Here is a 26,993-nt window from a genome sequence, read left to right on the forward strand (position 1 = left end):
CTGTGGGTGAGGTGGACAGTCGTCTATGGGAAAGACCCTGTTTGGGTGGAACAGTCACCATTGCTATTGATGCTTTGACCCTGGGAAGGGCTGGCAGTGCTCCATAGCTCTTAGCAGGCTTGGTACCCCTGCTGCTAGCTGGTGCCCTGAGAGAGGGGCCAGGCAGAGTTGGGCCTTTGTTTTGCGTCCTGGCAGGGTGGCAGGAGATGGCAGAAAAACATGAAGAGCTGTGTGGATTCCATGCCAGACAGAAGCAAGGGCCTGCCCTGATGAGTAAATTAGTGACTGCTTTGCTAGCAGCAGGCAGCAAAAATATGCCTGAAGCCCTGAAACCAAGAGGGATAGTGCTTTGGGCCCTGTTCTTTCCAGGCAGACAAATCAGTAGCCACATGGTCCTGCAAATGGGAGCTGCATGAGGCTGTGCAGTGTCACCAAATATGAACACTGTAGAGGACTTAGCTGAGCTACCAAGGCATCATCGGAAGTCCTGCTGACACACTGTGGCCAGGCAGGTGGGGTCAGAGGAAGAAATTACTCCATCCTCAGTTTGAACTGCACAGAGATTGGTTATAAATGGAGAAACTGAGGACCAAAGGAAGCTCAGGGAGAGCCAGGACCCTAAGGAGAGTGCTCACCCCTCAGCCGTGAAGATGTCAGGATCCCACAGAGACCCCGCTGGACTTCTCAAAGAGGTCCATGATCAGGTGAGGATGGGTTTCCTTTAGAGCTTGGTAGAGTTGGTCTTTGTTGTCCTTCCTCCAAGACCGGCTGAAACTGAAGAGCTTCCGCATCTTGTCCGGGTTGGTGACCTCAGCCCGCACTGCCTGATACTCCTCTTCACTCAGCATCAGACCATACAGCTTGTCCAGGACAGGGTCCACTGATGTCACTCGTGCCACCAGTTGCTCCCGATGCTGGTCCACAAAGTGCAGCAAGGCAGGGACATCTAGCGGTAAAGATGAGACTCTCATTGAGCAAAGAATTGCTTGTTCAGAGTCTCCCACTGGATACTCACTCCTTGGTCCTTCCATGTATCTCATCTGTACCCCTGGCTCCCTCTTTCCTCTAAAGGTCATTTGAAAAATATCTTTACCTTTCTTGGGGGCCATTTATTAGTCTGACATTTTGCCTCACAGGGGGAGGGGCTCATGGTGGGGTGTTCAGGGTGAGAGCGGGTGGGTGGAGTTATCGTCACCATGGGAAGCACCAAGGGGCATGAGAGGAAGTCTGCCCTGGGTATGCACCTCTCTGATCTGTGCAGGTGAGGTTTTCTTTCTTTCTTTTTTTTTTGCAGGTGAGGTTTTCGATGTGAGGCTCTGTCCTTTTTCACTGCCTTTCTCTCAAGGATCAGATGATCTACCAACAGGATATTATTGGCTTCTTCAGCCTCTTACACTTTTTACTAACCTTTGAGAACTGGAGCGATCCTGGGCAGTGAAGGTCTGAGGTCCCCTTGAAGAAAGGAGAGATGAATCATCTGTCATGATTCCCACACTCAGTGCCAACACTCAGTGCACTCTGTGAACCCTCTACCCATGCCTGAGACTGTGAGAATGAACCACAGAAATTCAGATATAATCTGAAAGGTGAGGACTGCCTCAGTTACACAGGGCATCTTAGTCCATGAGTCTCATCATAGAGATAGAAAGCCTGTGAGTGAGCAACAGACATTTCTCCCACACGATCACAGCCTCAATTTTATCTTAGATTCAATTCCCTGAAGAGAAGTAACCAAGTCCCTTGCTACATGTATTAGATCATATGACATCTACTTGTGGGTAAGGTGTTGGGTTTTTTCTACTTTATATACTCAGGTGCCACAAGTGTGCATTCTGGATTTGATGGCAGAACCAAGATGAATCAAGAGTGAACAAATAGTGAGTTACTTTTAGCAATAATTGAGATTTATAGGCTGCAGCTCACAAATAAGCCTCAAGTGTTTGTGAAGACCCTACGTTCACTGTGCTCTAACAGGGAAGTCAGCCCAAGGACCCAGTTTGTAGTATTGGAAATCCTGGTTCCATTTATATGATGGAGGGATGATATCGCTTATGTTCCATGCTAGCTGGATCATCTTGGTGCATCCTGAGTTGTAGATAAACTACACCATCTTATGAAGAAAGTACCCGAGTGACTATGAATTTTTTTTTGTTTTTTTTGTTTTTTGAGACAAGGTCTTTCTGTGTTAGGCCTGGCTGTCCTGGGCTCACTTTGTAGACCAGGCTGGCCTTGAACTCACAGCGATCCACCTGCCTTTGCCTCCCAAGTGCTGGGATTACAGGCGTGCGCCACCACGTCCAGCTGTGACTATGAAATTAAAAAAAACCCAGGTGTATAATTGGGGATACAAGTGGGCCATGATTACAATTTTCCAATGTTTGAATACTTTCCCACATGGAAGGTAATAGATCTTAATGAGTGCCAAAAGACAGAATTAAGAAAAATAAGTGATAGAGGTGGGCTTACTAAAAGGAAAGATAGCATCACTGCTCCTATCAACTAAAGATCACGCTATGAGATGTCTACGAACAGCATTTAACCTTTCCAAGCATCCCATGAGTTGCTCATTCTGATCATCAGTTTAGAAGTGAGGAAGGTCAAGCTCAAATGTGTTAAATTACTTTTCAAGATCACTGAATGAATAAGTTCTGGAGTGAGACTCAAACCCTGGCCTGCTGCAGGCCAGGCTAGTTCTCCATTTGTCAAGGATGAAGCAACGCTAGTCTTTGACCACATATGTAGCTTGTTTGTAGCATCTCAGGAGCACGAACTACCACTATTTGACATCTGACAAGGCTGGGCATCCCTAGAGATACTGACTAGAGGAGCTTGGTTTGGCATTGTGAGTGCTGGACTAAGACTGTACTGTTACTGCACTCAAGAAAGTTCTCCGTTTTCACTTGCCTATGTCATCTTGAAAAAAAAATGGATGAGTTAAAATACCAAGCAAACAAACACAATACAATAAAATGCTGGATATAACACCTAATAGTAAAAATAAAGGAATCATACAACAAAAACTTTAAGATATGCATCAAATAAATAAATCAAAGAAGACCTTAGAAGATGCTTTTTTTTTTTTTTTAGAAGAATAAGTATGTGAAAATAGTTATCTTACTAAAAGAACTCTACAGATTCATGGAATCCAATTCAAAATTCGAGGGACATTTTTTAAACAAATACTAGGACAAAATATTCCCAAAATATACATGAGACCATGAGAGACATAGGACGGCCAAATTAATGTTGAACAAACACCATGTTGTGGGAAACATCAGCACATCTGACCTCCAATTAATACTAAATTGTAGTAATTAAAGCAGCATGCTATGAACACAAACAGACACCCAGGTCAATAGAATAGAATAGAGGATCTAGATGAAAACCACACAACTACAACTACCTGGCCTTTGGTGAAGGAGCCAAAAACATATGTCCCTGTTGTGTGGTAGGGCATTTTCTGGGTATATTCCAAGGAATGGGATAGCTGGGTCTTGAGGAAGCCCTATTCCCATTTTTCTGAGAAAGCACCAGATAGCTTTCCAAAGTGGTTGTATTAGTTTGCATTCCCACCAGCAATGAAGGAGTGTTCCTCTCTCTCCACATCCTCGCCAACATGTGGTGTCATTTGAGTTTTTGATCTTAGCCATTCTGATGGGTGTAAGATGGAATCTCAGTGTTGTTTTGATTTGCATTTCTCTGATGACTAACGAGGACGAGCATTTCTTTAAGTGTTTCTCGGCCATTTGATGTTCCTCTGTTGAGAATTCTCTGTTAAGTTCCAAGCCCCATTTTGCAATTGGGTTGTTTGGTTTTTTGGTGTTTAATTTCTTGAGTTCTTTATATATTTTGGATATTAAACCTTTGTCAGATGAAGGGTTGGTGAAGATCTTTTCCCATTCTGTAGGCTGTCGCTTTGTTCTCTTGACAGTGTCTCCTGCCTTACAGAAGCTTCTCAGCCTCATGAGGTCCCATTTATTAATTGTTGACATTAAGGCCTGGGCTGTTGGTGTACTGTTCAGGAAGTTGTTTCCTGTGCCTATGTGTCCCAGGCTCTTCCCCACTTTTTCCTCTAACTGAATTAATGTCTCTGGTTTTAAGTTGAGGTCTTTAATGCACTTGGACTTGAGTTTTGTGCATGGTGACAAATAAGGGTCTAATTGCATTTTTCTACATGTAGACATCCAGTTAGACCAGCACCATTTGTTGAAGATGCTATCATTTTTCCATTGAATAGACTTGGCTTCTTTGTCAAAAATCAAGTGAGCAAATGTGTGTGGATTCATCTCTGGGTCTTCAATTCGATTCCATTGATCCACCAGCCTATTGCTTTGCCAGTACCATGCTGTTTTAATTACTGTTGCTCTGTAGTACAGCTTGAGATCAGGTATGGAGATTCCTCTGGAGGATCTTTTATTGTATAGGATTGTTTTTGCTATTCTGGGTTTTTTATTTCTCCATATGAATTTGAGAATTGATCTTTCAATATCTTCAAAATATTTTGTAGGTATTTTGATAGGGATTGCGTTGACTATGTAAATTGCTTTTGGTAGGATGGCCATTTTTACTATGTTGATTCTCCCGAGCCATGAACAAGGTAAATCCCTCCATCTTCTCATGCCATCTTCAATCTCTTTCTTCAGAGGTTTGAAGTTTTTTTCAAATAAGTCCTTCACTTGCTTGGTTAGAGTCACTCCTAGATATTTTATATTGTTTGTGGCTATCGTGAAGGGAGTAGTTTTCCTAATTTCTTCCTCTGCCTGTTTGTCATTTGTATACAGGAAAGCTACTGACTTTTTTGAGTTTATTTTATATCCTGCCAACTTGCTGAAGGTGTTTATCAGCTGTAGGAGTTCTCTGGTGGAATTTTGCGGGTCACTTATATACACTATCATATCATCTGCAAATAGGGATAATTTGACTTCTTCCTTTCCCATTTGGATCCCTTTGATCTCCTTTTGATGTCTTATTGCTCTGGCTAGAACTTCAAGAACTATATTGAAGAGATATGGGGACAGAGGGCAGCCTTGTCTGGTTCCTGATTTTAGAGGGATTTCCTTGAGTATTTTTCCATTTAATTTAATGTTGGCTGTTGGTTTGCTGTATATAGCCTTTATTATGTTTAGATAAGTGCCTTGTATTCCCGATATCTCCAGAACTTTAAACATAAATGGTGTCGGATTTTGTCAAATGCTTTTTCTGCGTCTAAAGAGATGATCATGTGGTTTTTCTCTTTCAGTTTGTTTATATGATGGATTACATTGATGGATTTCTGTATGTTAAACCATCCCTGCATGCCTGGAATGAATCCTACCTGGTCATGGCGAATGATGTCTTTGATATGCTGTTGTATTCGCTTTGCGAGTATTTTGTTGAGTAGTTTTGCGTCAATGTTCATAAGAGAAATTGGTCTGAAATTCTCTTATTTTGTTGGGTCTTTGTGAGGTTTAGGTATCAATGTGACTGTGGCCTCATAGAAGGAATTTGGTAATATTCCATCCATTTCTATCTTTTGGAATAGCTTGAATAGTATCGGTATTAGCTCCTCTTTGAAGGACTGGTAGAATTCTGTGCTGAAACCGTCTGGCCCTGGGCTTTTTTTGGTTGGGAGACTATCAATGGTTGCTTCTATTTCTATAGGCGAAATAGGGCTATTTAATTTGTTTATCTGGTCTTGGTTCAATTTTGGCAAATGGAATCGGTCGAGAAATTTGTCCATTTCCCTTAAATTTTCGAATTTTGTGGCATAAATGCCTTTAAAGTAGGTTCTTACGATTCTTTGTATTTCTTTGGTGTCTGTTGTTATGTCTCCCTTTTCATTTCTGATTGTGTTAATTTGGATAGTGTTTCTCTGTCTTTTAGTTAGATTGGCTAATGGTTTGTCTATCTTGTTAATTTTCTCAAAGAACCAGCTCTTGGTTTTGTTGATTCTTTGGATTGTTCTCTTTGTTTCTAATTTATTGATTTCAGCCCTGAGTTTGATTATTTCTAGGCGTCTACTCCTCTTGGGTGTTTCTGCTTCTTTTTTTTCTAGAGCTTCCAGATGTGTTGTTAAGTTGTTTATGTGGGATGATTCCATTTTCTTTTTAAAGGCACTTAGTGCTATGAATTTTCCTCTTAGCACTGCTTTCAACATGTCCCACAAATTTGGGTATGTTGTTCCATCATTTTCATTGAATTTCAGGAAGTCTTTTATTTCTTCCTTTATTTCTTCTGTGACCCATGTGTCATTAAGTAGAAAGTTGTTCAGTTTCCACGTGTTAGTATTCTTTTTGTTATTTCTGTTGCTGTTGAAGTCCAGCCTTAGACCATGGTGATCTGATAAGATATAAGGTATTATTTCAATCTTCTTGTATCTGTTGAGGTTTGCTTCATGATCAACTATGTGATCAATTTTAGAGAATGTTCCATGGGGTGCTGAGAAAAAGGTATACTCCTTAGCGTTTGGGTGGAAAGTTCTGTAGATATCTGTTAGATCCATTTGCTTCATGACATTGGTTAATGAGGTTATTTCCCGGCTTAGTTTTTGAATCAAAGAACTATTCTTTAGTGAAAGTGAGGTGTTGAAATCTCCCACTATTAACGTGTGGGTATCGATGAGTGGGGCAAGCTTTGTTAATAGATCTTTTACAAATGTGGGAGCCCTTGTATTCGGAGCATATATGTTCAAAATCGTGATGTCTTCTTGGTTGACTTTACCTTTGATGAGTACCAAGTGTCCATCCTCATCTCTTTTGATTAATTTTGGTTGAAAGTCTATTTTATTAGATATTAGAATGGCTACCCCAGCTTGTTTCCTGTGACCATTTGCTTGGAATATTTTTCCCCAACCTTTTACTCTGAGGCAATGTCTGTCCTTGTGGTTGAGGTGTGTTTCTTGAATGCAGAAGAATGTTGGGTCATGTTTATGCATCCACTCCGTTAGTCTGTGTCTTTTTATTGGAGAATTGAGACCATTGACGTTGAGAGATATTAATGACCAGTGATTGGTAAGACCCTTCATTTTTGGTATTTGTAACAGTCAAGATTTTGTGAGGTTATGATTTTGCAATGGTATAGTTACCTATTTCCTATGTAGTTTTGGTTGTAGGTTGACCAGGTGGGGTAGAGTTTTCCTTCTAGTAACTTCTGTATAGCCAGATTTGTGGCTAGGTACTGTTTGAATTTGGTTTTGTCATGGAATATCTTGTTTTCTCCGTCAATGGTTATTGATAATTTTGCTGGATATAGTAGTCTAGCCTGGTATTTGTGTTCTCTTAGGGTTTGCAGAACCTCTGTCCAGGCCCTTCTGGCTTTCATGGTCTCTGCTGAGAAGTCAGGAGTAATTCTGATAGGTTTGCCTTCATATGTTACTTGGCCTTTTTCTCTTGCCGCTTTTAATATTTTTTCCTTGTTCTGTATATTTTGTGTTGTTATTATTATGTGGTGGGAAGATTTTCTTTTCAGGTCTATTCTATTTGGTGTTCTGTAGGCCTCTTGTATGCTTGTATGCATCTCCTTCTTCAAATTGGGGACATTTTCTTCTATTATTCGATTAAAGATATTTTCTCGGCTGTGGAGTCGGTTGTCTTCTCTTTCCTCTATCCCTATTATTCTCAAGTTTCGTCTTTTCATGTTGTCTTTTATTTCTTGAATGTTCTGTGTCAGGAACTTTTCAGATTTAGCATTTCCCTGGATGGTTGTTTCCAGTTCTGCGATTGTATCTTCAAGTCCCGATATTCGTTCTTCCATTTCTTGCAGTCTCTTAGATAAGGCCACCTCTGAGATGCTTGCTTTCTTCTCTATGCCTCTTGATCACATTTTTCTTCTGTGTGTTCCTGTATCATAGCTTCCATTTTTATCTTCATGTCTTGGACTGTTTTAATGATTTCCTTAATCTGGTTATTTATATTTTTCTGAAATTCTTCAAGTGCCTCTTTATATCACTCTTTTAACTCTTCAGCCTTCTTGTTTGCCTCCTCCTGCATTTGTTTACAGATTTTATTTGTTTCTTCCATTATCATCTTCTTTACTAAGGACTTGAGGTCATTTTCTTGACTATCCATTGCTGTTAGGTTCTCCAGGTTGTTTTCATTGGGAATGTTGGGATCCAGAGATGTCAAACTGTTTTGGTTTTTGTTAGTGTTCTTTCGCTGTCCTCTTGTCATTTTGATGGCTCTGATGTTGGAAGGTACTTTGTAGTGACCTTCGCTGGTTGAGAGTGGTTAATTGATGACTGATTATAGGTCAGGTGTTCTTGCCTGTGGGGATCAGGGAGTATTTCTGTGGAACAGGTAGGTGATCTGGTTTCACTTCTGGTGGTTTTCCTCTGCATCGTGGGCTCCAGGCTGAGCCAGCCAAAGTAGATATCTGTTTGGACTTTACTGCTGTAATTCAGATCAGCAGTTTTGGGACCTAGAATAAGGTCTGCACACAAACGTTCTGGTTGAGTAGGTTGATCCCAGCTGCCTGTTCTTCCTGTGGCTTTGTAGTCAAGACCCCAGGTAGTTCAGATCATCTGGGGAAGTAGCTGTCTTTTAGCTCTGCCTCTATACCCTGTAGCGGTGTCCAACCTCTCCCAGAACTATATGCCTGGAGGGACCAAGGTCGCTCTTGGTCAGCAATTAGACACTGCAAGCAAGACCCACGTGTCGTCTCCCGATAATGTGAGAGTGCCTACCTTGCTCGGGCCTGGAGCCCCAGCTAGGCTCTCTCCTTCGGGGAGTGCAGGGCCAGTGCCTTGCAGCTGGGAGGCTAGGAGCACTAGGGTTGCAGAGCTCTGGCAATTGCCCGTGGACTCAGATCTTCCCGCCGGGCTATGATGCTCCACTACCGCTCTAGGTCAGCAATTAGACACTGCAAACATGACCCACCCACGTCTCGTCTCCCGATAATGTGAGAGTGCCTGCTTTGCTCAGGCCAGGATCCCCAGATGGGCTGTCTCGTTCGGGGAGTGCAGGGCCAGTGCCTTGCGGCTGGGCGGTTAACCTGGTCTTGATTTGGACTTTGGTAATGGAGACTGAAGAGGTCACTCTCTAACTAGACAGAACTTTTAGTGGGAGGGGAACACCAACCCAACCACAAAAACTTCAACCCAAAATTTACCCTGTGTACAAGATGTGCAGGGATAAAAATAGAGAAGATATTTAGGGAATGTCTAGCCAGTGCCTGGTCCAACCTGAGACTTGCTCCATCGGAGACAGCCAACCCATGACACTATTTATGACACTCGGCTATGCTTGGAGAAGGAAGCCTGTCTTAGCTGTCCTCTGAGAGGCCCCACCCAGCAGCAGATCAAAACAGATGCAGAGTCTCACAGCTAAACATTGGGCAGAGGCAGTGAGTCTTGTGGAAGAGTAGTGGAATGGATAGAAAGGACAGGATAGAAGGGACAGGAGTTCTCTAAGAAGACAAACAGAGCCAATGATCCACAGCCTAGGGAGTGTTGTGGAGACTGAAGCACCAAACAAAGGCCATGCATGGACTGGAAGTAGGCCTCCTACACATATGTGTTGGAGGATGGTCTTATATATTTGATGCTAATTAATAAAAAGCCATCACGCCTGGCCAGGGCAAATGAGATAGGTGTGGCTAAGGTTTCCAGGCCTAGGAGAACAGAGAGAATCTTGGGAAGAAGAGAGATATGAGGAGAAGAGAGGAGAAAAAGGTTGCACCATCATGGAGTAGGTGGAGGAGAAGCACATGGCTGGTGTGGATGGAGATTTATCCCAGATGAAGAACGTTAGCAAGTATTTGGGATTATGAATGGGAGGTAGCTTGATAGAAATTATTAAAAACAGATGGCACGGGAAGTAGTTTAAAGGAATAATGCCCACCTTGCCTCAGGTTAACTAAGGCTATTTAAAAATATAACAAGTGTTTGTGTCTTGATTTATTGCTATTAGGTTATACTGATGTAATAGCAATAAGTATAGGCCTGAAAATAAACATTATTAGGCCATACTAATAAAACAACAACAACAACAACACATATGTACCAGACGGGCAGCTCAGTCTTCATGTGGGTCCCCTAGTAAGGGGAGTGGGCCTGTCTCTGACATGGACTCTGTTGCCTGCTTTTAGGTCACTTCCTCATTGTGGGGCTGCCTTGCCAGGCCACAGGTGTGCTCAGTCCTGACGTGACCTGATGGGCTGGGAAATAGGGGGAAGAGGGGGCAAAGGCGGGGCCAGGAAAAGATGAGGGAGGGGCCTATGATTGGCATGTAAAGTAAATAAAAAAAGAGGAGCAGGCTGGAGGAAAGAGATAAGAATTATATATGAGTAGAGTGACTAGACTGCATTGTATGCATGTTGAAATTGTTAAAAAAAACCCCCAGAATTTATTAATACAAAGCATGGATATGTTTAAGATCAAGCATCTCATGTTTGCAAATTCCCTCCACTTTAAATCTGAGCTAATATGTGAACTGGAGCCAGATCATTGTGCATCTCAATCTGTCACTTCCAGGACAGTGGGGGTGGATATCAGGGCACAGGACTCAGAAAATAGGGCTTATAGCATGTGATTGTTTGGATATAATGGGTTTCCTGAAAAATTATCATGTGTTGAAGGACTAGTCCTCCAGTAGTACTCTGAGGTGACTAGTCCTGTGGGCTGTGAATTTATGAATGAACTCACTCACTAATGCTCTCATAATTGTGTGAGTGTAAGAATTGTAATAGAACCAATGTGAGAGTGTACAGATGGAGGAAATTGGTCAGTGGGGCAAGTCGTGGAAGACAATAACTTGCATGGAATTCCTCCTTCCTCCTCTACCTCCTGTCCTATCCATCTTCTCCTCTTTTCTCCTTCTCTTCTCTTAGCCTCAGCCTCCTCTTCTTCCCCCATCTATTTTCTTTTCCTCCTTCCTCTCTGCTGTGGAGATAACAGGTGAACAGCCTCCTCTTTCACTTGGAAGCTCCAACTTCATGATACACTCTTTCACCTCAGGCTCAAAGAGATGGAGAATGCTGGGCATAGACTGAAACTTGGCTCTACGACCTCTAATCCTTTCTCCTTTCATTTTCTCGCATGTTTTCTCACAGTTGGGAAAAGCTGACTAACACAGGACCACAGTTTAAACTGTGCTCATATAACCTGCTATGGATCGAACAAAAGTCACATAACTGATCTGTATATTTTGTGGCACCAAGATCCAACAATAATACACCTCCCACACTCACAGGCTTTCTTCTACCTTTGGGGAAGTCTCTGTCTTTAAACCAAATTTTACCTGGTTTCAGCAAGGTCTCCCATATGAGATTATTATCCTTCTTGTCTCTGATTTGCACCTTAATCCTTGAATCCATGTGGACAACAGAGATCTCGGAGAAGAGCTGGCATTGTTCTGGGCTTCGGTAGCACAGCTCCAGTTCCTGAAGAGAGAGAGAGTTGCTGTGTGAAAACCAACTGCTTATTCTGTGAAGGATTGATTTTCCCAACTGCATGCTTTTAAATTTATGCTCGCCACATTAAGCTGTCTTTTCACTGAGGCAACCCATAGCCTTTGAACACATATCTTTACACTGAGGATTGAGACCCATCTGGGGTCCCTGTTTTCTTTCTCATCAGTGAAACAACTTAAGAAAAGGCTTATTTTATTGTTTAGTTTTGTGTTGTGGAGCACATGGAAGCTTTGGCCCCTTTCTTGGGGGCAGGATGTTGTGGCAATGCTTGTCATATATAACAGGATCAGGAATCATCAAGTCTGAGGTAGGTAGCAGCTCATGGCTATAACCCTCAAGACCTGCCGCTAATGCCCTGATTCTGATAGCCAGACCCCACATCTTTTGTACCTATAAACTCCCAAAATACTACTACTATGTAGGGACCTAGTGTTTAAACCTTTACCTACTTAGGAGACATTTAAGATTTAAATACAATGTCCACAGATGAGTGAGAGATCTCCGCCTGGGCTTGCACTCTCCACATTTAGATGGAACCTTCTCTGTGCTGTTTTGAATCTAACTCTTCAATTCTCCAGGGCTAATCTGCATTCCTGTGTGGTCCTTTAAAGTGTCTTCCACCTAACTTTGATATATTCATGCTCATCCTAAATCTCAATTGTTTTCTACCCAATCTCAACCTCTTGCAAAGCCTTGTAAGCTGCCCCCACATGGTTCTGAAGCCTTGCATCAGACATAGGCATGTAGCGAACACCTGGATGCTCACCTGAGGGATGATTTCGAGCGTCTCAGACCCAGACACAATGTAGCGGGAGCCGATGTAGAGAGAGTCTACTGGGGGTGGCTTGTTTATTCGCACAAAACTGAACACCATCTCTTCATCATCAACTGCCTAGGGGACATTACAGAGGGTGATTTAGCTAAATTTCTGGGCTACAGCATCTGATCTGAATGAGGTGAGATGGTAGATCAGTACACTTGTGTGGGATATTGATGGCGACACCTCCTGGGCACCCTTTTACCTTGTGTTCTGCCACACAGACTGTTGAAATATTGAACCCTGTCATGCTCACTGTGGGAACAGAGCCAGAGAAGAAGGGGATTTGCTATACAGGTTAGACATGGATGATTCCCATCCTTCTGATGGTTGGAAAGGGACTATGGAAGGGTGTCCAGGGATTAGCAAAGGGGCGTTAAAGGCAGTTGTTGTAGATTCTGGTGTAAGGGAGCCAAGAAGATGGCAGAATCATGCATACCAGGGTTACCTTTATAAAAATGGATCCCAGTTTCCACTTGATGCATCCACTAGCTGCATCTCAATATTTCCTTCATCCCACCCTGGTCCTACTTTTGCCTTCCTCAAAGTCACCTTCCGAATAGTACAGTCATTGGGGATCAGGTAGAGGTGAAAGGTGACATCCTCGAGATTGCGGTGATGGTAGATCAATGTGATGGAACTGATGGGGATGCTGTGGCTGATATCAGGCAATGGTCCCAGCAAAACTCCCATTGAGGAAAAGCTTGGGTTTTCCAGGACTGCATAGTGTTGTTCCACCCTGGCTGGAGTTTCTAGGACCATCCCATGTTCTTGAAAGTGGGCCATGCGGAACCAGGAGATGTCCACTTTTCGCTCTGTGAGAGAACAGATTTAAAGATACAGATTTAGTGTTTCCATTGATCTATGTTTGGCTTAAAAATAGCATCCTGGGATTTAAAATGACTGTGGTGGTTTGAATGAGAACAGCTTGTATAGTTGGTGGAACTCTTTGGGAAGAACTAGGAGATGTAGGCCTTGTTGGAGGAAGTGTGTCACTGGGATGCTGAGGTTAAAGGCCATGCTATTTCTAGTTCCCTTTCTCTCTCTCTCAGCTACTACTTCAGTGCCACGTCTGCCTGTCTGCTGCTATTTGCCCTGTCATGGTGTTCACGGATTCACCCTAAGAATGTTTAAGTACTCCCAAAATATTTCTTCTCTAAGTTTCCTTGGTCATGATGTCTTCTTAGGTTTATTTATTCTTTAATGTTTACGAGATAAACTGTGACCAGAAATCATAGCTGTTAGTAATTAATTAATGCCCAGTGAGAACACAGAAGATCGATTAACCCTTTTCTCACCATCAGTTCACCATGCCATGGAGGGAGGATGTGACCTGCTGCCAGTGGTGACTTATGTAGACTGCCTTTCATTTGAAGCAGCCTTGGCTTTGTCCCTGGGTAGCTGCTGGGTGAGTACTCACAGTAGAGGGGATGTTCATGATGGTGTTATTCATGGATGCTATAAAAAATACAGCCTCAGAAGCTACTGGCAGAAACTTGACAATGAACAGGTTCTCTGGGGGTGGTGCTCTTACCAGCCTTAGTGTTTTGGGATTTCAGTGTTCACTAAAGTCTTTCTTGCAGGATGCAAATTTTGCTGTTATGAAAGAGACCCAAGGGTACCTTTGCCCAAATAAGGACAAAGCTGGATGGATCCCTGAAATGGTTAGTGTAAAAAATGCACTTGGTAAGATCTAGAATCACTTTGGATATAGGCCTCATAGGAAAATAGAAAATTACATTGATTGGGTCAATTTATTTGGGGAGATCTACCCACTGTGTGCAGCAGCATTCCCTGACTAGGATGCAGGACTGTGTGAGATGGAGATGGTCACATGAGCACAGCACTCGCCTTCCTCTGCTCCCTATCTGCTGATGCCAGTCTGTCATGACCTCAGACTTCCAGGTCACGATGAGCTGTTCCTTTGAACTGTCAGACAAAATAAATTCTTTTTCTCTTAGGTTTGTTTGATCAGTTATTTTATGTCAGCAACAAAGAGAGTTACCTGGGCAGAAAATCGAGACCAGATGTTGGGTTGTTGCTGGAACATGTCTGATCTTATGGTTCATAGGCCTTTGGTACTGGAACTATTTTGTGGCTGGCATGTGGAAGAGTTTGTTACATAGGTCTAGAAAGGTCCTGCTGTGCAGAGAGAAGAGCTTACAGGCACATTCTTGTAGAAGGAGGGAAGATGGGAAAGCTGAGCGAGGCACTGGAAGCCTGTTTGTGATAGTTTCAGAGAGTAGCAAGGTTTCTGTTGGGGACTGCAAAAGGATGCCCTCATGTTGCTGGTTGGCCGAGAATCGAGTGTCATTGTGTAAATTCCCGGAATTTGAGTGAAGTTGAATTGAAAAATAAGGGACTAATATGGCAGGAGATATTTCAAAAGAGAAAACATTCATCCTGATTCTAAAGAAATCAGATGTGGTTGTTAAAGAGAGGAGCGTCATTGAAGGGAAAGCTGCACTGTACTGTGACAACAGAAAAAGGATTCAATGGGGGAAAACTTCAGCTTTCATGGGCCTTATCTTGTGATGATCCAAATTCATTTAAAGGCTGAAAGCTTTAACTGATGTAGTTTTCTGTTCCACAAATACAAATGCCCAAGAAATTGTTTCCTTGGTTCAGCAGATGACACAGCTGTGCTCTAGTGGAGGACCAGACTACATCTCAAGCTAGCAGCAGAATCTGGAAGTGTCATTCTTACCATTTTTTTCTTTTTAATTTTTTTCTAGCTTTACTATTTTAAAAAATATTTTATTAATTTATTCATATTACATCTCAATTGTTATCCCATCCCTTGTATCCTCCCATCCCTCCCTCCCTCCCAGTTTCCCCCTTACTCTCCTCCTCTATGACTGTGACTGAGGGGGACCTTCTCCCCCTGTATATGCTCATGGGGTATCAAGTCTCTTCTTGGTAGCCTGCTACCCTTCCTCTGAGTGCCACCAGGCCTCCCCATCAAGGGGACATGGTCAAATATGGGGCACCAGAGTTTGTGTGAAAGTCAGTCCCCACTCTCCACTCAACTGTGGAGAATGTTCTGTCCATTGGCTAGGTCTGGGTAGGGGTTTAAAGTTTACTTCTTGTATTGTTCTTGGCTGGTGTCATAGTTTGAGCAGGATCCCTGGGCCCAGATCCGCCTGTCATAATGTTCTTCTTGTAGGTTTCTAGGACCCTCTGGATCCATCTATTTCCACATTCTCCCCTGCTTCTCTCACCTAAAGTCTCAATAGGATGTCCTCCCCTCTGTCTCAGTTTCCTGGTAAGTGAAGGCTTTCGTGGGACATGCCCCTTGGGCTAGTATGCAGATATAAGTGAGTATATACCATTTGAGTCTTTCTGCTTCTGAGTTAACTCATTCATTATGATCATTTCTAGTTCAATCCATTTGTCCACAAATTTTGGGAATTCCTTGTTTTTAATAGCTGAATCGTATTCCATAGTGTAAATGTACCCCAGTTTCTTTATCCATTCTTCTACTGAGAGACACTTAGGCTGTTTCTGGCTATTATAAATAAGGCTGCTATGAACATGATTGAGCATATGTCCCTATTGTGTGGTGGAGCATTTTCTGGGTATATTCCAAGGAGTGGAATAGCTGGGTCTTGAGGAAGCCCCATTGCCATTTTTTTTTTCTGAGAAAGTGTCAGATTTCCAAAGTGGTTGTACTAGTTTGCATTCCCACCAGCAATGAAGGAGTGTTCCTCTTTCTCCATATCCTCACCAGCATGTGGTGTCACTTGAATTTTTGATCTTAACCATTCTGGTGGTTGTAAGATGGAATCTCAAAGTTGTTTTGATTTGCATTTCTCTGATGACTAATGATGCTGAACATTTCTTTAAGTGTTTCTCAGCCATTTGATATTCCTCTGTTGAGAATTCTCTGTTTAGTTCTGAGCCCCATTTCTTGATTGGGTTATTTGGTTTGGTGGTGTTTAATTCCTTGAGTTCTTTATATATTTTATTCTTACCATTTTTAAGGCATGAAATATGCTACATTGATGAGTCTTTGTGTCATGATGCATAGATTGGCTAGCAGCTGAGGCCAGGCTGTCTGTCTATTTATGTGTGGGTCAAAGTTCCAGTGAGGAGTTCTTGAGAGGTCATTCTATGAATCTTTGAAAGTGAAACCTAAGTTGGAATGGAAATCCTAGGATATTGGAGACTCCAGAAACACATTTTGTTTCTGGTATTGTAGGTAGTGTGGCAACATGCCTTTAATCCTTTGGGGGGCAGCGGCTGGTGAACCTCTAAATTGAGGCCAGGGTTACACAGAATGCCTGTCTCAATCAAAACAAAGCAAAAAAACAAAACAAAACAAAAACCAAAAAACCTCAAACAAAGAGTGATAGAAAAAGTAAGAAAAGTGTAGGTAAGGAGTAGAGAGATGTCCCGAGAGAGAGGCTATGTGTGCTTCATGTGGTAGAACTGGAGGGGCGGATTCTAGGGAGTGAAGTTATGAGTTTCGTAGCTGGACACGCAGCTGCAGAAGTTGGCATTGATGCTGACAGAGTTCTGTCTTGCTATAGTCTGATTATTACCTGGTGTGGCCCCATTCTTCCATTTTGGAATGGAAATGTTTATTTTGTGCCATTGTGTATGGGAAATATGTAACTTGTTTTTATTCTCAGATGAGAGGTGGTCTTGTGAGCTTTTATACTTCTGGAATTATTAAGGATTGTAGGGACCTTTTAAATTGGATTATAGCTTGTATTATGAGACTAAGCTGAAACTTTGGAAATAGGAGGTAGAAAGTTATGATTTAAAGTGATGTGCTTGGGTGTCAAGTTGAGAATGGGTAGACTCTTGATGATGATGAATCTCAGTTGTGAACTTGATGTGATCCACACTAATGGATACAGAACACTGCACCTCAACATTTGCCAGTCCTTTCAGCACTGAGTTTGCTTCCAACTTTGTACCACAACAAACAGTATTGCAGTGTACGTCTTTTAGCAGAGAGCACTTCTGTTTATCTTCAGAAATTGCTTTGGAATCAATAAACACCGAGGGTGGGACAATGAACTTGCTATTCTAGGAAGTGAAACATCTTGGAATTTGCATTAGTGACTCTGGCTAGTAGTTTTACTTCTCACTCTACAGCAGTAAAACATCCTTTAATTGCCCATTCAGGGCCTTGAGACCCTAGCCTTCTCCAATTTAGCCTCAGTCTCAGCACCAGATCCTGGCACTTACCCAATCTTCTTTTTGCTGTGCTAATTTTGGCCAAATCCTGGAAGATGATCTACTGGTCCAACTTCTCTTCTTGCTATGGTAAATGCTAGCCAGGACTTTCCCAGGACTTTAGGGGCTCATGGAGTGCTGGACTTTGATTAAGACCAGAAATTTCATGAGGCATCTAAGATAACTTGGTAAGTTTTATTTTTCCATTGCTTTTCTTCTTTGGATATTTTAATACAGTGATTCACATTCTATCATTGGCTAGAAGTCACAATTCTTCTGTTTTAACATCCTAAACTCTGGAATCATAGGTATGTGACACAATCTGGCCCTGTGATTGTCTTTCTTACATGTATTGTTGCTTCTGCACTCTGTAGCAGAAGTTACCTTCTTTCAATAGTGTAATTGTCTGATCAGAGCAGCAGGGAAGATGGTGGCTTGAAGAGAAGAGACTTGAGTGGTGACTGGGACAAGCACTGTTGTTGGAGAGACCATGAACTTTGTGTGGAGCCACTTGACTGGCTGCACTGGACACACTTGGAGGCATCATCTGGGTAGGAGTACTTCATGGCAAGGTTTTGCGGTCATGGCCTCATGTGTTTACTAGTGTAACTATTTTTTAAATTTGCTTTGTGAGTTCTTTTCAACTGAATCCTTCTTCACCTTTATTTGTTTTCTTATTTTTGGGATTGACATTAAATATGTATATTTTTAAAATTTAGGGACACTTAATTTGTTTTCTATTCATGGTTCTATCATCTGAAGCAGCTTGTGTTTCTGTCTTATTTTTTATGAATTCCTCAGCTGTCAGTTTCCACTCTCTAAAGGCCCATCTTGGAATGACTCATCATCTTTATCACCATGAAGACACACCGGATTCATCTGCAGTGATCTGAGTCCCCTGTGGGGGGCCCATGGCTGTGTTCCTTGAAGTAGGAGAGAGAGTTGGCCTCACTAGCTAGTTGTAAAATACTTTGTTCCCTTGTTTTTGTTTTTGCTCCTTTTTCTCCTTTTAGCAAGAGGCTGGTTGTGTAAACTAGGCTGATCTTGAATTCTAAACAATCCTGCTTCAGCCTTTGGAAAGCTAGGATCATAGTCACATAGTAATGCCTTTCTTTATGAGATCTTTCATTGAGAACCTCCCATTTGTTAGAATATCTTCTGAAGCAATCTTTGCAGGTGACTGAAGTAGAGACACCTCGTGAGCTCTCTTCTTCTCTTAGGGAAACCTCTCTTCTGTGGCTCCAATTATCAAATGGAATTTGGTGACATAATTGTCTTCCTGCCTGTAGGAGTGCATTGGCTTACAGTGTTGGTAGACACTGGGTACTAAATGTTTCTCATTAGTTTCCTTAGCTTTAGTTTGCAAAAATCTCTTCAAAATCTAAATATATTCTCTATTTCCTGCCATGGGTGTGAGGAATATGATATGTGAAGTGCATTTAATAAATGATAGTTAATATTGCAGTTGAGTAAATCCCTTTCCACTTAGGGGCTACTTCAGGTAAAACAGAAATATAATCATAAGTCTCTGATACATTTGCTTCAAATAAGATACATCAAAGAAGAGGAACTGAGAAAACATCTCAGTTTTCATAACCTGCTCTGCCTTGCTAAGGAATCTATATTTCCTCATCACCTACCATCCTACAGTTACCATATGACCTGGCAAGTCCACCCATTATCACCACCCTACAGTTACCATATGACCTGGCAAGTCCACCCATTATCACCACCCTACAGTTACCATATGACCTGGCAAGTCCACCCATTATCACCACCCTACAGTTACCGTATGACCTGGCAAGTCCACCCATTATCACCACCCTACAGTTACCGTATGACCTGGCAAGTCCACCCATTATCACCACCCTACAGTTACCATATGACCTGGCAAGTCCACCCATTATCACCACCCTACAGTTACCATATGACCTGGCAAGTCCACCCATTATCACCACCCTACAGTTACCATATGACCTGGCAAGTCCACCCATTATCACCACCCTACAGTTACTGTATGACCTGGCAAGTCCACCCATTATCACCACCCTACAGTTACCATATGACCTGGCAAGTCCACCCATTTTCACCACCCTACAGTTACCGTATGACCTGGCAAGTCAGTCCACCCATTATCACCACCCTCCTCCTTATGCCTCCCTTGGTTACCTTGGAGAGACACAAAATGAGGGAGGTGCACAGCAGCCACAGCTTCCTGCTCAGCCTTGATGTCAAACAGAGGCCCAGCCACCATGTAACTGTGTGGCAAGGGAGTCCTGTCCAGGAATTGGCTCCAGGAACAGAATCCAATCTCGATTGTCACTGCCCTTGTCACCACAAAGTGGAGTCCTGTGTTGGGACTGTGGTAAGAACCAGCACCAGGGAACTTAACTCTAGAAGAGGGAGAGGCAGACATAAGTTAACACCTGCTCTGCTCATCTGCTGTGTGCAAATACAGTGCATAGGTAGAGAAACAACAGACTTCAGCCATTGGCTCTGAGTTCTGATTCCTCTGCTGTCTTTATGTGGGACCCTGACTAAGTTGCCCCCAAAATCTATTTCCTCATTTGTACATAAGGATGATGACAACAGCATCTTATGCAACTGTCAGTGCTGAATGATCTAGAAAAAACCTCTAGGTAAAGCATGCCAGGAAGCTGTAAGCTATTGCTGTTGATGATGAGAATGCTGAAATAGATTGTGTGTGTGTGTGTGTGTGTGTGTGTGTGTGTGTGTGTGTGTGTGTGTGTGTGTGTGTAGTTCTGGGGATCAAATAGAACCTTGTTCATACAAGGCAAGGGCTCTGCCACACTTAGTTCTTCAGTTCTAAGTGTTTATGGCATTAATACATATATTTCCCAATAATAAGAGCCTTGTTGCTAATATTAGTGATAAATTCTTGGCCCTGAAACAATGCTTTACCACGATGTTTAGTGATTGTCTCAAAGGATTTCCATTTGGTTACTGATGAGTGGCCAAGTGTCAGTTTCTGTGGGAAGAAGTTAAGACTGACAGTTTTTCTAGCTGAGACAGTGACTGTGACCATGTTGGAGGAGAGAAACAGGTAAGGGAAGGCACTATAATTGTGGACAGAGTCACTCACTAATCACAGGACTCTTGAAGAAGAAGGCCGTTGTATTCATCCTCATGTTCTCAGTTTCTAGTGGGGACTTGTTACCCAGTGGTTGTTAGTAAAACAAGAAAGGAGAGACTACATGGACTTAAGGGAAATCTAAGAGAAAAGAGAGCCTAAATACAATGAGGGGAGGATAATTTTTACACCATCAATAAAATAATTAGCACAAAGACCACATTTCTGATAATTGAACAAAGTTGAACATAGATTGTTTCAATGAAATAAATGACTCATGTCAGCTCTATTGATGTGTGTACTGGTTATGGAAGATAAGGTCCTATCTTAACCATGAGGAGATTCATAGTAAAATATTTGGTGACTAAATCGTCTGGTATCTTACACTTAAAATACTGTGACAGTGACGACAAAGGAGGGATGTGAATAGTCAAAAAATGGCCATAGGGGCTGAGAAATTAGACAGAAAATCCTTGTGGCCACCAGTTTTGTAAATGTTTGAAAAATTTTATGATAAAGACCCAATTTCCATAACCACCACACTTCTTGTTAGAGTCTGGCCTTGCCTCCTATGTAGGTGAAAGGAGGAGGAGACACAGTAGAGACTAGGTTAGTACTATTTGTGGGAATCCCTTATGGAAAGTGAACTGGGGAAACCCAGCCTGTTCCAGGCAGAGCTCACTCACCGGTACAAGCTCCTCTTTCTGTCAACCACTTCAGTAGCTACAGGTCCTGTAGGGCCCCAGAAGTCATCATCCATCCCCAGCGTTTCCACTTGCTTGTCTCTCGGGGAGGAAGGAGGAGATGAAGGAAAGAGCTCAAGCGATGCAGGTTGTGAGGACTCCTCCTCTAAAAGAGCCCAGACAGTGGTCACTCTGTGTTGTCCAGTTTAATTTCCCTAACCTTCTCCAGTACTGGATTAAGACACCCTTAGCAGAAAGTGTGTCTACAGTCTCTATTGGTATTGCTGAGGCTACCTGCATATTTTTTATTTATATATTGTGCTTTGTTTCATTTATACTGCTTGCCTTCTGAGAAACCCTGCCACCCTAATTCACACTCCTAACTAGCCTTTGTGTTTTCATTTCTACTGGTCCAGGAATGTTGCCTTTCCTAACATGTCTCCAGCGGGTATGTTGAGAAAAGAACCTAACTCAAAAGATGATCAGGGGTGGGGAGGTAATTCCCATATAATGGCAGCTCAGAAAGAGAGAGGGAGCCCTTGCTCAGAGCCCGATGCAAGCCAAAGTCTCAAGAGAGGACAGCAGCAGCCTCTGAGGCTAGGAGAAAAGGAAGCAACTCTCCCTCTTGGTTCTAGATGTGGAAGGTATCTAGATGTGGGGTCTCTTGTTTGTGGAGAGCTGGTACTGTTCTGTCAGAGATAGGCAGGGTAGAAGTGATGAAAGCTTCCAGGACAGTTGTTGCAAGATCATATCTTTTATGTGATATGATATCAGGCAGGGAAGTATTACCCATGAAATCTCAACAATATCACTGCCTCAACTTCAGCACAATGACATGCTAAAGTGGATAGGGGAAATCTCACAAGACCCCTCCCCCAGATGAAGAGCTATTGATAATTAATATCTTCTAAGAGAGGGATAAAACTAGTCTTCCTCTGAAAGAGCTCCCTAATAGGTTATCCAATCCCAAGTGGTCAGCCTGGAACATACATACACGACTAATACTAAATGGGCTCATCAGGTTGTATTTCTATATACATATGTATGCACGTGTGCATATATCACTCATATATTTAATAATAATATTTAAGAAGAGGTCATGAATTTGAGAGCAAATTTGTGGGTGGGATATAGGAAGAGTAGGTATGGGTAAGTTATGGGATGGAAATAATGTAAATATAGTACCTGTGTATACAATTTTTAAAATTTGAAAAAGAAAGAAATGATGACTTCACCTTACAGGTGCACCCTCACCTGGCAAACATGATGCTCTGGATCTGACCCTTTCACATACCTGACTGTAGTCTCTGTCGCTTGAATGAGATTTGGCCATCACCCAGTCCTTCTCCATCTGTGTTCTTAGTAGGGTCCATCACATGTGGTTTCCTGCACACAGACAAGTTCTTTCTCTCATATGTCAGTAGAAACCAGGGAAACCAGGGCTGTGCACATGATCTCCCCACATAAAACCCAACTCATCTGAATCTGAACTTAGTCCCGTGCTTCTTCTCTGGGCCATAACTCTATGAAGGAGCACATCCTTTTGAGAGTTCATGCTTCCTGAACTGGGATCATCCCCCACCCCTCCTTTACTCTAATTTAAATGCTTCCCCAAGTGTTCATTCATTGGAAAGATAATCTATGGTGCCACAGTGCTAGGAGGATGGAAGGCAAGACACAATATCATTGAGGTATCTGCCTTCATGATGATGGGTAAATGCCATCATCACAGGAATACTTTCCTGTGGCTCAATCAGACTTGTCACAAAGGCCAGCTTGGCCTGTTGCTCTTAACCATCCCTGTTGTGCAATCAGATGGATGAGCAAGAAGGAATTTTTCTGGATGCGGGGCCCATGTCCTTGCCCTTCCTGTATCCAGAACTGTAAGAAATAATCTCTAGTCTTTACAGTCAGTTCCCAGTGTCAGACATTGTGTTGTAGCTGCAGGAAACAAGCTGATAATCCCTCACTCTGAATGCTGATCACCTGACAATACCTCCTAAGCCCCTCTCCTTTCTGTTCCTACTCTCCACCACCAAAGCTTTCATTCCAGTCCCAGGATGGAGTGAACAGTGTCCTGAACTACTGCCACATCCTCTGACAGGTATCCCTGTTTCTCATCTGGTCCCTTCTAGCACATTTCATACATAGGAGCTGACTGTACAATATGGGCAGAGATGTACCTTTATGACTGAGGCCCTGGAATGCCTCTCATTGCCTCTGAGGAGAACAGTAAGTTCTCAGCATGGTCCACTATTTTTGACATGGCCCCTGCTCCCCTCAAGGCCTTCCTATGTCATGCTTTTCTGTTCTAGACCTCTGACTTCTAGACCAGTGGCTCTCAAATCACTGTGCCCAAAGGTCACCTGCATGGCCTGCAAAATCAGAAATCTCACTGAAGGAAGCTGCCCCACCAGACATTCTGAGTCAGCAGGGACAGAGTGGGGCCTGAGGACCTGCATTTCTGTGGATCTCCCAGGTGATACTGAGGCAGAGCTGATGGTCTTCACACATGGTTTCCCATTCCTCGAAGGAGCTGCTAGTTTTGCTTCCTTAGAACCTGTACCTCAGCCTAGGATTTTCTCCTCTTCGCTTCATCCCACACTTCCCATCTTTGAGAGCTTATTTCAGTTCACCGCAGTTTTCAATGAGGTCAGACAGATCACCACTGCACTCAGATGTTCCCAGGTATAAGTCTGTGGACTGTGACGGAACAAATGTCCCCTTCCTGCCATAATGAGATAATGAATGTTGGTCCATGTTTTGTTTGCTGATGTTCCCTCAGATCCCCAAATAGTGTATCTGCATAGTGCATCTGCAAGACTGTTTTTCTTCTTCTTCAATGAATGGATAACCCTCCTAAGTCTAGAGGATCCTCCATTTCACCTGAAGCACAGCAACTTAGGAAATTGAGATCAGATGGAATTCATGGTCATGAACTGAAATGTGCCCAACTGGGAGGACATGGGCTTCTGCACAGTGTGTGGGGGTAGAAGATGACTTTCCTGTCCCGAAGCATCTCTTAATTCCATAGGACAGTGTGTGTGTGTGTGTGTGTGTGTGTGTGTGTGTGTGAATACTGAAATAGAGAGTGATACATACAGTGTTTTATTTTCTTAAGAGTCTTTGTCTGTGCCTTTCTTTCCTGACTACTTATTGTTTCAGTGGTCTGGGTTTACTGCTGTTAACGATCATCACACTTGCTGTGCCAGAGGACTCCCCACTAACTCACCTTTTTCATACTTAAGTAGGTATATTATGTAATTCTGTTTTTCCTAAAAACAAGAACCAAAAAGCAAATCACAACCACCTCAAACCCCGCAGACCTACCTTACTTTGGTTTCTGTGGTTTCCTAATTTTTTTCCTGATTCTGGTTGTCTTTCCTCACCACCTCAGAACTATTTTCTCACCTCTCAGCTCAGTAGCAGCCACATAGGGCTTGTGTTGGCCACAGGGAGTTCTGTGTCCACCCACTTACCACGTGCTGGAGATGAGCAGCTGAGGCTTCTCTGCCTCCAGAGCCCTGAGCTCTGCAATCACCTGGTCATTGAGATGGGCCTGGTCCAGCCTGCAAGCACAAGAGGGGGCTGTTTCTTCTGGAATCCACTATAGGATCTTGCAACCTCGGGGATCCAGGATCGTGGACTCTGATACCAATTGATGGGGCCAGTGAGGAGGCTTATTCTGGCTTATTCAAAGATCAAGACAAAGGAGAGAGTAGCAAGCTTAGAGAAGAGTGTTGTGTCCATGAGGCAGTCTCAGTGGGGATCAGTGTGCAGGGAGATCTGAACCCAGAATGTGGATTGTTAGGGCTCTGCTTCAGTCTGCCTACCTGTGATGTCACTGCTTACATGCCATGGGGACATGGCCCTGCCCAGGGCTATATAAAGAAACAGACCCTCTACAAGTCTTTCGCTACTCTTTTACTTTTCCGGTCTCTGTCTCTGTCTCTCTCTGGGGGTACCTTCCACCTTTCCTTCTCCCCCCATGCTCATTTAATAAACTCCTCTACAACATAATATCTGGCACCTGGTGCCTTATTACCTTATTATATCTTCTTATCTTACTGCCCCAATTTTAATCATAAAATGGACTTTTGAAACATTCCAGAGCTGATGAAGGGCTGTCTCCTTATACCCTCTCCTCAAAGGTCAGTCATTGGAAGCAGACTTTCCCAAGAAGGAGAACATGGCCCTAGATGAGGGCACTCTTGTTGGCAAAGGGCACCTCTGTAGCTATCAGTATTCAGAGTGGCTGGAGGTCAAGGCCATTTCCCCAAAAGGATTCTGGGAAGCTCTTCAAAGTGAACACATAGTTCTGGAATGTGAGGCTTCATAAAGATTTACCTTTAAGGAAAGAGCCTTGATGCCATTCTTCCCTCCCACATGATTTCCTTTAAGGCTGTAATTTGAGCTTTCCTAGCTTGCATTATAATCAAGAGCAGGGGAATAGCACACTTTCTCAGACAGGGCACTATCTCAGGCTATTTATTGTAAGGAAAATCCATGCATTTCCAAGACTCCATCAGCTTTCTGTTCAGAGCCTTCTTCACCTAACCCTAACCCTAACCTTTGCCTGGGCTGCTGGTCCTCGTTGGTCCAACCAAGGCCTATATCTCTCTCAGGCCTCATAGAAGCCCTCCTGGGACATTCAATAAAGTAGCCCCTCTCATAGCATTACATTATCACAATACTGCTGACTCTTCAGCATTCACCAGAGCTTGTGAATACAGAGTCACAGGCTGACAGATGATTTATGCCTATCTCTTTCCACCCAAGGAGGACAGAACCATATGTGTTGTAATTGTATCCCTTGAGCTTGTACCAGTGCTTGCCACATAGAGGCCCTGATATGAATGCATGCATGCATTAGTGAAAGAATAAATGATTGGAGTAAATGATTTGCCTGGAGTAAGGCAAACGTTGGAGTCCCTTAGAGTACATAGACTGGTTAGCAAATATGATTCCACAGTTCTCAGCTACCTACCTGGTATCATCTTTGTTTTTACAAATGTATATTTTATGTCATTACATGAGTTCAGAATGACAGTACCATTTAATAGATGAGAAAAACTCAATCTTAGAGGTAACGTTGACTTGCTTAGGTACAGGGTGTAATGGCAACACTGGTCAGGAACCAGGCCGACTATGTATTATCTTCCCTCTTATTTTCATGTCCACGTATATTACTTCTCAAGGTTTTACTTACCGCAGGATGCTGAGGTTGCAGGCAGGTTTCCTGAGTCCCTTACACAGCAGCCTCACACCATAGTTGCCCAGGTCATTCAGCCGCAGGTCTAGCTCAGCTAGGCTGGAGCGGGCACTGAGCATTGAGGCCAGGTGCAGGCAGTGGCTGCATGTGAGGCCACAGTTGACAAGCCTGCATGGGAGATGCTCACTGTCAGTTTCTTCAGGGCTCAGAGCAACTGAGAACTGAGCTTAGGTCTCCTATTGTGAGCCCTGGAGCTCTGGGATGGCAGTGCTTAGCTCTCTAGAGTGTTTTTGTTTGTTTGTTTGTTTTGATTGACTGATTTTTGGTCTCTCTGTATAATTCCATACTTAGAACAGCTAAGCTGCAGGAGCAAGGAAGTACAAGTTGGGACCACTGCTCTGCTGCCACTGGCCATGGCAGAGTGCCATGAGGTCCATGGCAGCTCACTGGTGTATTTCAAGAGCTTTGCAATGTGAAATTTGCCAGGCATTGAATAGGGCATGATCTTACTCATCATGTGAAATCTTAATAAGGATGGAGTCCATAAAAAAGAAATAAAGTAGAAAGTTGATGATGAGGCCAGAGGGCAGGAGGAAATGTGGGATATTCCATCCCCTG

The 26,993-nt window shown here is 43.0% G+C and overlaps 1 protein-coding gene across 1 annotated transcript in view; it reads right to left on the bottom strand.

The window, feature by feature from the left end:
- The window catches only part of LOC127208044 (NACHT, LRR and PYD domains-containing protein 1a-like), a 35,325-nt gene continuing 8,332 nt past the window's right edge, over positions 1–26,993 (bottom strand). Inside the window, 10 exon segments of the mRNA XM_051167402.1 lie at positions 1–946; positions 1,408–1,452; positions 11,214–11,355; positions 12,152–12,277; positions 12,755–13,017; positions 19,559–19,782; positions 21,167–21,254; positions 22,446–22,549; positions 24,643–24,732; positions 26,373–26,543. Coding sequence (XP_051023359.1) covers positions 654–946; positions 1,408–1,452; positions 11,214–11,355; positions 12,152–12,277; positions 12,755–13,017; positions 19,559–19,782; positions 21,167–21,254; positions 22,446–22,549; positions 24,643–24,732; positions 26,373–26,543 — 1,546 coding nt within the window. The 3' untranslated portion in view covers positions 1–653.

Source organism: Acomys russatus, chromosome 25 (genome assembly GCF_903995435.1).
Source record: "Acomys russatus chromosome 25, mAcoRus1.1, whole genome shotgun sequence".
Lineage (NCBI taxonomy): Eukaryota > Metazoa > Chordata > Mammalia > Rodentia > Muridae > Acomys > Acomys russatus.